Source organism: Capsicum annuum, unplaced genomic scaffold (assembly GCF_002878395.1).
Source record: "Capsicum annuum cultivar UCD-10X-F1 unplaced genomic scaffold, UCD10Xv1.1 ctg3917, whole genome shotgun sequence".
In the NCBI taxonomy this organism is placed as follows: domain Eukaryota; kingdom Viridiplantae; phylum Streptophyta; class Magnoliopsida; order Solanales; family Solanaceae; genus Capsicum; species Capsicum annuum.
The window spans coordinates 132,039-146,820 of NW_025846364.1; the positions used below are offsets into that span (position 1 = coordinate 132,039).

General features: G+C 34.8%; 1 protein-coding gene and 1 long non-coding RNA gene across 4 annotated transcripts; one reads left to right on the forward strand and one right to left on the reverse strand.

Annotated features, from left to right (window-relative positions):
• Positions 1–98: 98 nt before the first annotated feature.
• LOC124891634 lies at positions 99–1,804 on the reverse strand. Its single transcript, XR_007049775.1, has 2 exons — positions 890–1,804; positions 99–767 (listed from the first exon to the last, which is right to left on the reverse strand). It is a non-coding gene; the product is annotated as an uncharacterized LOC124891634 (long non-coding RNA).
• Positions 1,805–8,989: 7,185 nt separating this feature from the next.
• LOC107871304 (putative late blight resistance protein homolog R1A-3) lies at positions 8,990–13,867 on the forward strand. Of its 3 annotated transcripts, none has more exons than XM_016718195.2 (3): positions 8,990–9,244; positions 9,526–9,642; positions 10,082–13,867. In XM_016718195.2, exons 2-3 carry the CDS (start codon positions 9,586–9,588, stop codon positions 13,754–13,756), a joined length of 3,732 nt encoding a protein of 1,243 aa, XP_016573681.2. In that variant the 5' UTR covers positions 8,990–9,244; positions 9,526–9,585; the 3' UTR covers positions 13,757–13,867. The 3 variants fall into 3 exon arrangements, with proteins under 3 accessions (XP_016573681.2, XP_016573682.2, XP_016573683.2); XM_016718196.2 differs by having other exon boundaries at positions 10,085–13,867; XM_016718197.2 differs by having other exon boundaries at positions 8,991–9,244; positions 10,205–13,867.
• The last annotated feature ends 915 nt before the right edge of the window (positions 13,868–14,782 follow it).

The following is a 14,782-nucleotide window of genomic DNA, read 5'->3' on the forward strand; positions in this document are numbered from 1 at the left end:
TTTTGTTTCCACCGTAGGCGGAGCACTTTCACAGAGACACTATTATTTATTTTGTGTATATATATCAGTTCTTCATCCATTAATAAAAGATTTTCATCTTTTTGCTTCATCTTGCTCAATTCATTACATGGTATCAGAGATGACATCTTAATTCTCCAGAGTTTTTTTTTTCGATCTTTTGACTACCACCACAGACTCCTTTTAACATGTCTAGGACATATAGAACGCGGACTCTACCAATGGACGCAACTCTAGCGTTGTTGTTCAGTTTAATCCTGTATCCTGGCTGCTGATAAAACTTGTTGGCAGCCATAACTTTTCTACATGGAAGGCACAGATTTTCATGCTCATGTGTGGGCACTATCTGTTTGGCCATCTTGATGGCTATTCTCCCACTCCTTCGACAATTACCACGCAGAATGGTAGAGAAATAGAGAATCCAGCATATAGCGTTTGGTTCCACCAAGATCAATTGATCCAGAATGCCATAATGGCTTCTGTCAGATCCGACGATTGATGCAACTGTAGCTACTGCCTCCACTACTAAACTTGTTTGGCACTCCCTACACCTAGCAACTGTAGCCTAAATTTTTAGCCTTTGCGACCAGCTCACGCGACTATCAAAGGATTCCCTCCCAGTTGCTGATTATCTCCATCAAGTGCGCTCCATCTGCAATGAACTAGCCATCGCCGGTGCTACAGTCACAAACGATGAGTTGGTAGTGAAAATTCTGAGTGGCCTTGTATCAGATTTCGTGAAATTTCCACTGCAAATTGAGAAAGAGATTCCATCATCTTGTATGATGAGTTGTATTCGAAACTAATTGATTATGAGCTCTTTCTAAAACATGAGGAATTGAAGATAGAAACCAGTGCAATTACAACTCACAACAGATCCACCAATTCCTGCAATCGCACTGCTCGTCGTCCCAACAACTCACAATGGCGTTCCAACAATCGTAGAAGTGCTCCTGCATGGGGGCGTTGCACCAGTAACCCTGTTCGCTGTCAACTATGCAACAGACAGGGTCATACTGCAAATGTTTGCAGGTCACAGTCTCACAATCATTTAGAGGTAAAGGTAAATTTTCTATCAGGTAACCAAGCTGCAACAGACCCATGGATGGTCGATTCCGGTGCTACTCATCACAGAACCTACTAATCTTGAAGAATATAATTATCCAGAAGGCATAGCTATGAACGATGGTAAATACAAGCCATATTCAAGGAGTAAGCAGATGCTCAACTTGTTCAAATCATGAAAAGGAAAATGTACGTCAAAACTCAACACATAAGAGAGCAATTATAGTAGCATTTTGTGGAGTCTGACAGAGGAAGAAAGAGAATAAAATGATAAACAAATTTGACAATATGGAGTGCAAATAATACAACAAGGGTATAGAGACTTTAATGGATTGAAGCACAAAAGACCAAACAAATAAACGTTAGAAATAGTATGAGAAGTTTGATACGTCAAGAAATTCTTGTCTAATAGTATTTTCTTGAATGGATTTTGGAAGTGAGCAATTTTAGCAATGGACAGACACAACCTGTGTTCTTTACTAAAATATGTTGTTTTTCAGTACCATGAGATCTGATGTATTATTAGATCTTGCAAAGTGTTGCAGCTGTAATCTTCAGTTTCATCAAGCATGTGTAGTTTATATACGTTGAAAACAGTCATATAGTTTCCTAACAACTTTAAGGGTAGTCTTGTACGCGGAATGGAATAAGGGTATCTAATGACATTATTTTACCCGCCTTTTATATGGGATAGTATCATTAGTTTCCACTTTTTCTATAGTCTGATTAGATAAGATTCCTATTTGGTCTGGGTGTAAAGGTGTTAGAAAAAGTAGAAAACTTTTGTCTTTTTCCTTTAATCAATGGGTATAATTAGCGAAAATCTAATAATGTACTCACACTACATTTTCTAATACAATTTATAATTTTAAACATCAAATCATGTGAAGATTAAAGTAGTCCCTCTGCACTATGAGTGGGACATTACATTCTATAAAATCCAACTATGTATTATTAAATTAGGTCTCTTGACTCTTGAGTCATTTTTTGTTTCATAATCTTTTGGGATGAGAAAAATAATTTTATGTTTCACCTTTTAAATGGCTGGTAGATGAAGTCTGAATTAATGAAACCCAAAAATGTTATTGAACACCAGACATAATTCCTAGATTAGCTAATACCTAGAATCAAATATGAAATAGGTTTAATATCAAATTTTATTTCTGATATGAAATTATAAGAAAGAAAGATAAACTAGAGAGGAAACTTTGTAGTAATATTTTCTTCTTACTTGCATATTATCTTCCATGTACAACGCTATTTATAGTCAAATAAAGATGATTTTTAATAATTAATAAATGGAGCATTTAACCATAAAAGGAGCATTACCAATTTTAACCACTTAGGGGTCATTTGGTACAAAGAGAAGTTATCCATGGATTAACAATATTGAGATTAGTAATATAGGAATTAGTAATGCAAGGATTAGTAATACAGGGATTATTTTTTATTGGTTCATTGTATAAAAAAAGTAGATATATCATGTATTTTAAAACTCTACAAAAGCTTCTTTATAATTATACCCTTAAATTTTTATGAGATTTTCTACTTCATTTAACTAGTCAAGTTGCTCGCCCTTTGCGCGATCTTATAGAAAAGCTAAAATATGAATAATAATTCTCACTCCGCTTAGTTGATCATTTATTTCTTTTAAAAAATTGAGTCTATTTAATCAAGAAAAAATTAAAAAAATAAATAATTGTCATATTATAGAGAAATAATTTTTCAAAAATGTAAAGCACACTATGTAAGAACATCACAGACCGTTGATAATGTATTTTTAGATTTTCAAATTATATATTTATTTGACAATAATCTTTTCTATTTAAATTAATCTGTCTGTAAATTGAACAAATACAAAATAACAAAAATGTAGTTCACATTCAAAGCTATCAACCTACATAAGGGAGTAAATGATATTTAAGCACTTGATTCGCATACCAAAGTAAAAAGAGGTTGGAAAATTAAATGTAACATAACAACCAAATTTGTAGTGATTAAATTTAAAATGGAACTAAAAGAAAAATTTAATAAAAAGAATTGAGGGGTAGTTGAGTCATTTAATTCTCTTATCCATGTATTATTAAGCCATAAATAAGTAATCCCATGATTTCTTAGGTATAAGCTAATACACTCTATGGTGTATTAGCTATCCATGTATTAGGTGGGGTTAGATTCAAATTGGGCAACCAAATATTATACGTGGTTGGACTAAATTTCAATCCATGGATTATTTCATTTAATACAGCGTACCAAACGAGTCCTTACTGTGGTTGGCTTTGTGCCAATATACATGAACTCCATTAATTTCCATAATACTCCTCCTTGGATATCCATGTAAAGAAAACTTTCATTGAATACGCATTTGAATGCTACCTCATTAAAAATCTTACCAGGAAAAACCCAGTGGGATAAAAACCTTGGTTAAGGAAAAAGAGTACAACGCGTATTCTCACTCCCCCTGATGAAGACCTCGATTCAACTGATTTAGTCTTCGCATCCCAATCTTGTATACCATCTTCTCAAAGGTTGAAGTTGGTAAATATTTGATGAACAAATCTGCTGGATTGTCACAGGAACAGATCTGTTGCACATCAATATCACCATTCTTCTAAAGGTCATGTGTGAAGAATAACATTGGCGAAATGTGTTTCGTTCCATCTTTCTTTATAAAGCCTCCTTTTAGTTGAGTTATGCATGCTGCATTATCTTCAAATATGACTGTAGTTACATTGATATCAAGCTTCAGACCACATCTCTCTTTTATGGAATGTACTACTGATCTCAGCCAAATGCATTCTCTACTTACTTCATGAATTGCTATTATCTCCACATGATTAGAAGAAGTAGCAATGATGGACTGCTTTGTCGATCGCCATGATATTGCAGTACCTCCATATGTAACGCATAGCCTGTTTGGGACCGTGCTTTATGTGGATCAGATAAATAACCTGCATCTGCATAACCAACTAGATCTGGACAAGTTTTGTTAGTATAAAATAGACCCATATCAATAGTCTCTTTTAGGTACCTCAATATATGCTTAACTCCGTTTCAGTGTCTTTGCGTAGGGAAAGAACTATACCTCGCTAGCAAATTAACAGAAAATGCTATATCCGGTCTTGTAGCATTAACGAGGTACATAAGTGCACCAATAGCGCTGAGATATAGTACTTCAGGATCAAGAATCTCTTAATCCTTTACCAGAAGTCGGAAAGTATCTTTGCTCACTTTAAGTGATCGAAAAACCATTGAGGTACTTAATGGATATGCTTTGTCCATGTAAAATCATTTCAATACCTTCTGGGTATAGGTAGTTTGGTGGATGAATACTTCATCTTCTAATTGTTAGATTTGCAGACCAAGACAAAGTTTTATCTTTTCAAGATCTTTCATTTCAAATTCTTTCTTTAGATATTCGATTGCCTTTTGGACCTCTTCTGGAGTCCCGATGAGCTTTATATCATCCACATAAACGGGGAGTATAACAAACCTTGACACCATTTTCTTAATAAAAATACAAGGACAAATAACATCATTTATGTATCCTTCATTTTTCAAGTACTCACTTAGGCTATTATACCATATCCGCCCTGATTATTTTAGACCATACAACGATCTTTGTAATCTAATTGAATATAATCCCCGAGACTTTGAACTATATGCTTCTAGCAATTTTAATCCTTCTGGAATTTTTATATAAATATCGTTATCAAGTGAACCATAAAGATAAGCTGTAACCACATCCATTAGATGGATTTTAAGATTTTCATGTACAGCTAGACCCATGAGGTATCTAAACGTTATTCCATCCATGACGGGTGAATATGTTTCTTCCTAGTCAATACCGGGTCTTTGAGAAAATCCTTGTGCAACAAGGCGTGCCTCATATCTTACAATTTCATTTTTCTCATTTCTTTTACATATGAAGACCCATTTATAGCCAACTGGCTTTATATCATTTGGGGTTTGGACTACAGGTCTAAAAACCTCCCGTTTAGCAAGAGAGTTCAATTCAAATTGAATTGCCTCTTGTCATTTTTGCCAATCTTTCCTTTGTCGACATTCTTCGACAGATAGAGGTTCAAGGTCCTCATTATCTTGCATGATGTTTAGTGCAACATTATATGCAAAAACATTATCCACTATAATTTTCGATTGATCTAAATTTACCTTATCATTAGTAGAACTTATTAAAAGTTCTTCATTCACTTGAGTCTCAGGTTCACTAATTTCTTCAGGAATATCAGATTAATCAGATTTTGAGTCTCTTCAGGAGAATCTTTTACAAAACTATCTTTATCATTTTTCGTGCTTCTTTTTCTAGGATTTTTATCCTTTGAACCCAATGGCCTGCCACGCTTTAGGCTTGTTTGGGATTCAGAAGATATTACATTAGAAGATAGTTCTTTTAGAACTTCAATTCGGACAGGTACATTCACTGCAGGAATATGTGACTTGGTTATCCTTTTCAAATCAGTAAATGCATCTGACATTTGATTTGCTAATTTCTACAAGTGAATGATCTTCCGGATCTCTCTTTCACATATGGGGGTACGTGGATCAAAATGAGATAATGATGAAATTTTCCACGCAATTTCTCTTTTAAGGTCACATTTTTCTCCCCTTAATTGCGGGAAATTTGTTTCATCAAATCTACAATCTGCAAATCGAGCATTAAATAAATCTTCTGTCAATGGTTCAAGGTAGCGAATTATAGAGGGTGACTCAAACCCTACATATATTCCTAACCTTCTCTGGGGGCCTATCTTAGTACGCTGAGGTGGTGCAACAAGAACATATACAGCGCATCCAAAAATTTGTAGATGGGAAATATTTGGTTCATGACCCAGAACCAATTGAAACGAGGAGTATTTATTATAATGAGTTGTCCTGAGATGAATAAGTGATACTGCATGTAAGATAGCACGACCCCAAATAGTAGTAGGCAATTTTGTTTTCATAAGCAGTTTTCTTGCTATCAATTGTAGGTGCTTAATAAATAACTTAGCAAGACCATTTTGAGTATGAACATGAGCAACATGATGTTCAACTTTTATCTCAACCGACATATAATAATCATCAAAAGCTTGAGGTGTAAATTCTCTAGCATTATCTAGGTGAATAGCCTTAATAGGATAATCTGGGAACTGCGCCCTTAATCTTATTATTTGTGTCAATAATTTCACAAACTCCAGGTTGCGAAATGACAATAGACACATATGCGACCATCTTGAAGATACGTCTATTAGGACCATAAAATATCTAAATGTCCCACTAGGTGGGTGAATAGGCCCACATATATCCCTATGTATACGTTTCAGAAACTGAGGGGATTCGACGCTAACTTTCAATGGCGATGGTCTATTTATCAGTTTACCTTGATAACAAGCAGCACATGAAAATTCATCCGATGTAAGAATCTTCAGGTTCTTTAACGAATGCCCTTTTGAATTTTCAATAATTCATCTCATGATTATTGATTCAGGATGGCCTATTTGATCATGCTAGAGCACAAATATAATTATATCAGTAAACTTCTTGTTTACAATAAAGTGTTCTTCAATTGTACTAATTTTGGTATAGTATAAGCCGGAAGACAAAGTTGGTAATTTCTCCAACATTTGTTTTTGACCTAAGACATTCTTTGTAATGCCAAAATATTCGGCATTCATTTCATGTATTGTCTCAACACGATATCCATTTCTGCGAATAACTTTAAACTCAATAAATTTCTTGGGGATTTAGAAGAGAACAATGCATCTTCTATAATTAACTTTTTCCCCTTGGGAAGAAATATATTAGCTCTTCCGGAGCCTTCGATCAATTTTGAATTACCAGCAATTGTTGTAACATTTTCTCTTTTTCTGAGTAAGTGAAAAAAGTATTTTTCATCTTTAAATATTGCATGCGTTGTCCCACTATCAATTACTCAAATATCATCATGATCAATTATTGATCCAAATAAGACTTGAGGAGTAGCCATATAGCACATAATATGATGCATTTACACCTTATTTTATTTTATATCCATATTTTAATTGCAGCTGCGTTCTAAACAATTAACATCTTTACTACATAATAGTTTTGCTATTACTAACCAAATGAATCTAAAGTACACAAATGTAATATTATATGCAATAACATGATTTATTGGCTACTCATGTTAATTTCATAATATGTCTTCTATGAATATTTCACTACTGCAATAAATAATTCTAGCCATAACGTTATCATAATTTATGTACCGTAAAATTATATAAATGGCTCATACTGTTAAAATTTATGGGCGTACTACAAAACCAAAATTACTTATTGATCATAATACTATACTATACTATACTATACTATACTATGGCACTAGCACAAAATATGTTATATAAACATTATTTATATACAAGATTAGTAAAATATTAATAATAAAAACGTAAACTAACTTAAACAGAAAATTAACATAATCGGATTGTCATTATTGTCACCTATAGGGTGATTTACTTGTTCTTCAGGAATGAAATCTGAAACATTCAAGTGCATGGGCTCAATGTTATCTTCTAGGAGGAAGTTTGTTTCAGCATCATTTTCTGTCTTTTTAAGTGACGCCTGATATAGTTTTACCAGATGCTTAGATGTATGACAGGCATGCTCCCAGTGCCCCTTTCCTCCACATTGATAACATCTATTATCAGGGTTCGTCCTTGGCGTTTCTTCAGGAGCTTTACCCCTCTTTTTGCACTGCTGGTGCTGAGGGTTATTATTATGGCAAGACGATTATCCTGATTGAAATACCTGCCATGACCATGACCACGACCACGACCTCGACCTCGACCTCGATCACGACTAGGGTCAGGATTTCTTTCACGCCAAGTCGGGTAAAAATTTGCAGCATTCACCTCTGGAAATGGAGCATTACCAAGAGGTCAAGTTTCATTATTTTTTATTAAAAGATCATTATATTGTTCAGCAATAAGAAGATGACCAATTAATTCAGAATACTTTTTGAAATCCATTTCTCGGTACTACTGCAGGACCATACTCGAGGAGTGAAAAGTAGAAAGAGTTTTCTCTATCATCTGGTGGTCTGTGATCTTTTCCCCGCACAAGTCAAACTGCGATTGAATTCTAAACATCGCAGAATTATATTCAGTAACATTTTTAAAGTCCTGGAACCTTAAATAGGTCCAATCATCACGAGCTTATGGGAGTATGCCCAATTTCAGGTGGTCATATCTTTCCTTTAAATTATTCCACAATATGGGGGGATCTTTAATCGTGAGGTATTCCATTTTTAACCCTTCGTTAGGATGATGACGAAGAAATATCATGGCCTTAGCCTTGTCCTGATCAGATGCCTTATTATCCTTTTTAATAGTGTCTGCTAGATCCATTGCATTTAAATGTATTTCTGCGTCTAGTGCCTAGGACATATAAGTTTTACTAGATATGTCTAGGGCACTAAAATTGCGTCTGGAAGTATTAGCCAGAATTTAAGAAAATAAAATACTAACCTTTATTATTTGTATTTGCTTGTATTGGTTAGAGCCTTATGCTGATAACGTGATATAAAATTATAAAAAAAAATAAACTAGAGAGGAAACTTTGTAGTAATATTTTCTTGTTACTTGCATATTATCTTCCATGTACAAGGCTATTTATAGCCAAATAAAAATTATTTTTAATAATTAATAAATGAAGCATTTAACCATAAATGCCAATATACATGGACTCCATTAATTTCCATAATAATTTCGAAATTGTTATTTTTATCCGAAGTATCAAATGACCCAATATGACAGGTGTAAAGGTGTTAAAAAAAAAAAGTTGAAAACTAAGCGGGGTAACTTATGTCTTTCTGTTTAATCATTGGACATAATTAAAGTAGTGGGACATTCATTCTCTATTATTAAAGTTGATTTGTGACTTGGACATTTTTGTTTTCCCATAATCTTGAGTCAATTTAATAATCAAAAAGCAATCCAAATTAATCAATCCCTTAGTGGGCTAATCTCAACAACATTACTATGATGGAATATTGTGAATTTGTGTTTGATTCTTCTTTCTATTGTTGAAGTTCCTCTTTAGTTATTTACTTCAACTTCTGTCTCAATCCCATCTTTTACAATTTCACACAACTTAATCTTGGCTGGTTTGCTGAAATTTAAAGGTATGATTGTATTTATTCAACCCATTTTATTTTGAAATTATTTCTTGCGCCATCTTGAATATATGATTCAAAGTTTATCTCTGAAATCTTAATTACAAGGCTTTGAATAGATGCATAAACAAAATAATACAATCAAATCTCTTTATAACGATGTTGTTTGTCTGTATAATTTTAGCTAGCTACGGAGAGCATATAATATAGCAGATGTTGTCTGGCTACAGCCAAATTCTTGAGTTTCTTGTGTTCTGATAAAGGTTTTTGTACTTTTTATACATGATCAGATCTTGACAACTTGAAACGAAAAACTAGTTTGGCTTGACTAGTGAAAACAGACTACATACATGGAAACAGAAAAAGGAAAAGGACAAAGGGAAAGCCGGGAAGCAAACAGCTCATCGGTATGTCATAAAACATCCGTTTATATTTGTTTTCATTTGGAAATGATTAATTTAGTCTTATAAGTATGTTCTTTTCATTAAGGTGCTTAATCCACTTCAACCTGTTAACCATCTTGAATAAAAGAAAAGTTTCATGTAGTTTTATAGAAGAAAAATGATTTTTTTTCATGGGGTTAAGTTGTTTTAAGGGTAGGGATTCATATTGGGTAACACGTCTTTTTATCGTTGGGTTTGATGTGCAAAATAATGCTTATAACGATTTGTCACTCAGACCTAACTCAACCCTAATATAGTGTGGCGGAAGGTAGTCTGTTGATAATATACCTGTAGTAGACTCACACTTACCCCAAAGTAGAAAGATTATTCTGTTTAATTAGAGTAAAATTTGTCACGGCAAATATGTTGCACTGAAAAGTTAGATACACTTTTGGTCTCATAGCAGGTCTCATCTGCTTTGCTTCGTGAGGACATTGTCAATCTTCATGATTTCATAGAGAGGTTAAAGATTGAACAGGATCAAACTGTTCTTGAAAAGCTGATATTTTTGTTGGCATGTTTACAGCTTTGTTATTACATTTCGGATGGTTCTAATACCAAAATGTCTTGCATATCATATGAGGTTCATGGTCTGGTTCAGTCACTTTTTCATCAGAGTGGAGATGACATGCTGGTTAAATTAAAGGATCACGTCATTCCTCGCCTCCTTAAGAATATCAAAAGTTGTGTCGTCTCAGATCATCAATCTGAATCAAGTGCCACCATTACTGAGGGTCAGTTGGTTGAACTTTTGGACGCACTCATTGTGAATCTCCATTATCTACCCAAGGTTCGTGCTGAGTTGATTTTACCATCAATGACTCAATATGAGCTTCTTCAGAATGTATTTGGCAACTTAAGGGATTTCCATGGGCTGAAAGTAAATGGTTGCATTGAGCGTAAGACAATTGAATACGCCTTACCGCAGTTTCAACTTATGGCTGAAAGAGTAGGTCACTTCTGTACAAGCCTTTTAGCTTATGCAGTGGAGGATATGAAACGGACCAAGCAGATGAAGAGGATCATTGAAGTCAATTCCATGCTAGTCCATCTACTTTTGAAGATAATTCCGGTTTCACTGGAGGTTATGTACATATGTTCTACAAATTTGAAAGCTGCAAAGTCAGAAGAAGTTGGATGCTTCATTAAGAAGCTCCTAGAAGCCTCTCCAGACGTTCTTAGAGAATATCTGATTCATCTACAACGACACATGATTAATGCTATTGCTCCTAGCACCTCAGCTCGAAACATTCATGTCGTGATAGAGTTCCTATTGATTATTCTTACTGATGTGCCCATGGACGTTATTCATCATGAAAAATTGTTTGTTCTCTTGGAACGTGTTGGAGCACTTACCAAGGAGGTATCCATTATTGTTCACAACTTAGAAAAGAATATCAAGGAAACACGCGGTGCGAGTCTGAACTTGTTGGAAAATATTGAACTCCTGAGAAAAGATCTCAAGAATGTTTTCTTGAAAGCCCCTGCAGACTCATCTCAGCTCTGCTTCCCCATGAGTGATGGACCGCTCTTCATGACTCTTCTATTTAGACATTTAAATGACTTGCTCAATTCCAATGCTTATTCAGTTGTTTTGATAAAAGAAGAAATTGGTCGGGTGAAAGAACACCTAGAACACATAAGATCATTCTTCGGGAATGTGGAGCAAGTATTGTATAGAGATCTTTGGACTCGTGTTCTAGATGTGGCATATCAGGCGGAACATGCCATTAACTCAATTCTTGCCAGAGATCAAGGTCTCTTGCAGCTTATCTTCTTACTTCCTGATACCGTAGAAAAGATCAAGCTTGTCAAAAAAGAGTTACAAGAGAAGATCTCCAAGAACACGTGTATCATTTTTGCAAACTCTCCTAACAAGCCAGTTGAAAACAAGTCATCAACAGCTAGTAAAATAATTGTAGGTTTTGAGGAGGAGACAGAGTGGATAATTAGGAAGCTCACCAGCGGACCATCTGAGGTAGATGTCATTTCCATAGTCGGCATGCCGGGGCTTGGAAAAACTACTTTGGCTTACAGAGTATTTAATGATAAGTCTGTTGTTGGTCATTTTGACATTCGTGCTTGGTGCACAGTCGACCAGGAACGTAATGAGAAAAAGTTGTTGCAAAAAATTTTCAATGAAATTGGTTTGAAAGAAAGAGTCAGTGAGGATGACATAGACGATGATGTTGCTGATAAGCTACGGAAACATCTGTTTGGAAAGAGGTACCTTATTGTCCTTGATGACTTGTGGGATACTGCAACATTGGATGAGCTGACAAGACCTTTTCCTACTGAATTTCAGAAAGGAAGCAGAGTTATTTTAACAAGTCGAAAAAAGGAAGTGGCTTTGCATGGAAAATGCCACAGTGATCCTCTTGATCTTCGATTGCTAAGACCAGAAGAAAGTTGGGAGTTGTTAGAGAAAAGGGTATTCGGAGAAGAACATTGCCCTAATGAACTAAAGGATGTTGGAGAAAAAATAGCCCAAAAGTGTGGTGGGCTTCCTTTGGTACTTGATTTGATCAGCGGAGTTATTTCAAGGAAGGAAAAGAAAGAGGCTTTGTGGCTTGAAGTTCTCAATAATTTGAGTTCCTTTATTTTTAAGGATGAAGAGGAAGTGATGAAGGTTATACAATTAAGTTATGACCACTTGTCAGATCACATAAAGCCATGCTTTCTGTACCTTGCAAGTTATCCAAAGGACGAAGATATTTATATCTGTTGGCTGAAAGATTTATGGAGTGATGAAGGACTTGTGGAACCAAGTGATTTGAAGAGTGTGGAAGAAGTGACAGAGGTTTATGTGGATGAGTTAATTTCTAGTAGCTTGGTAATAGTGAAAGGTGGTAGCGAACAGAGTTGCCAAATTCATGATCTTGTGCATGATTTTTGTTCAATAAAAGCTAGAAAGGAAAAACTGTTTGATTTGACGAGCTCAGTTGTTCTGTCTTCATCCTTTTCTTCAGATCTGATGCTGCGTAGACGGACCATTATTTATGATAAACGCCGTCATTCTGGTGATACCTCTTCCTTTTTTAGTCCAAAAAAGAGAAATCCTTATGTTAAGCACCTACTCTCTTTGAAATGTAACTACCTTCCCTATAACTGTCACCTAAGACACTTGAGGCTTCTTAAAAGGTTGGATCTGGGGAGAGTACGATTGACAGAAAAGGAAACTTTGACAGATACTGTGCTGAATGAAATAGGGATGCTTGTTCATTTGAGGTGCTTAAGGATTGAGATGAAGGCAAAAGCTCTCCCTCCGTCATTTTCAAACCTCTGCAATCTTGAAATTCTGGAAGTGACTAATTGGGTACCAGACATGGTATTATCCCCTACCATCTGGAGTCTTGCAAAGCTACGACATGTGTACGTCTGTAATTGTTCTGTCTTTGACTCGTATATTGACAAACCAACACAGCTAGAGAATCTAACATCATTAAAGTATCTCAAGCTTTCCTGTTCAGTAGACTCATCAGATATTTTCAAAAGGTTTCCCAATCTTCGAATCCTTGGATTCCGCATGGATTGTTCAGCAGCAGAGCAAATATATTTTTCAAGATTGGATGTCTTTAATAAACTTGAAAGAGTTTATGCTCAATTTGAGTGCTGTGGGCGTCTTAGACATGTACATCAGTTTGATTTTCACTTCCCTTCGAGCTTGAAAGAAGTTAATTTGTATGGCATCAATCTGACATCAGATGCACTGTCAGGAATTGGGAGATCACTACCCAACCTTCAAAAGCTGAACCTATGGAGAACACGCATCGAAGGGGGAAAAGAATGGAACATGGAACATGTCACCTTCCACAATCTCAAATCTCTACTACTGTATAAGGTGTCTTTTTCTGAATGGCAGGTTACTGGAGATGAATCATTTCCCGTGCTCGAGGAATTATATATACAATATTGTACTGAGCTTATAGAGATTCCAGAGAGTTTTGGAGATATTGCTTCGTTAAAGTCCATCGTACTGCTGGGAAGCCATCAGCTTAAAGAGTCTGCACTCAAGATTAAGGAAGATGTTGAAGAAAATACGGGGGACAACAAACTTGAGGTGAAAATTGGGTCGTAATGGACCGACGGTACTTGTGTTTTTTAATAAGAATAGATGAGATATTGTATGTATGCACAGTACAATATTTTACTTATTCATACTCCATAAAGAATTGCTGTTGGCCGTCTATTAGTATAATACGAGATAGGAACAATACAAGTCTTAAGAATGGTCTTATAACGTAATTTTCCCCTTCAAGGGATTGAACTCACCAGCAACATACCCAGTATACTCTCGTAAGTCGGTCAGGAGCGGATAATACATATATGTGCAGTATTACCTCTACCTGTAGAAGGTAGAGATATTTTTTTTGATATATCACCATTAACGATCGAACTCTAGAACTCAAATTCTCTAGACTCGCCTTTGAATGCAGACCTATTAAAGTTCCTATACAAGAAGACTATGGTATTTCATTATTGGTCCATTAAACGTGAACCTTAGTAATTTCTGTTAAACTTCTTATCATAAATTTTAGACAATAAATTTATAATTTTGTCCTTTCTTAAATTTCGTGTTGTATTAAATATAATCACATAAGGAGTAGATGAAGGATAAACAAACATGGATGGTTCTTCCTTTGAATTTTTGTTCCCAAAATTTATATGAAGAACATTTATTTCGGTCAAATAATATTTTGGTCTTCAGTTATTGATAAATTCTAATTTTGATCCTTGTGATAACCTTCAATCAATTCGAACTTACACTTTAATTTCGTCTGCTAGTAAATATTCATAAATTTACTGATAAATGTTTCGCTACTTAACTATCCATGTGATACATTAAGCTTATATTGTCACTCCATATGGTGAGTTCTAATTGTAGTACAAATATACCGTATTTCTTCTGTAAAAAGACAAAAAAAAATTATATTTACTTATGATTAAATATGATGAATCATATATCACAAGGACAAAGATCAAAATTTATTTAGAATCGAGGAACCAAAAATGTTATTATTCCTAAAATTAAAATACTTAATTTTCTGAAAATATTTTTCAAGTAAAAAATCTTACCTTTCGAACATACGATAGTTTGGTGCAT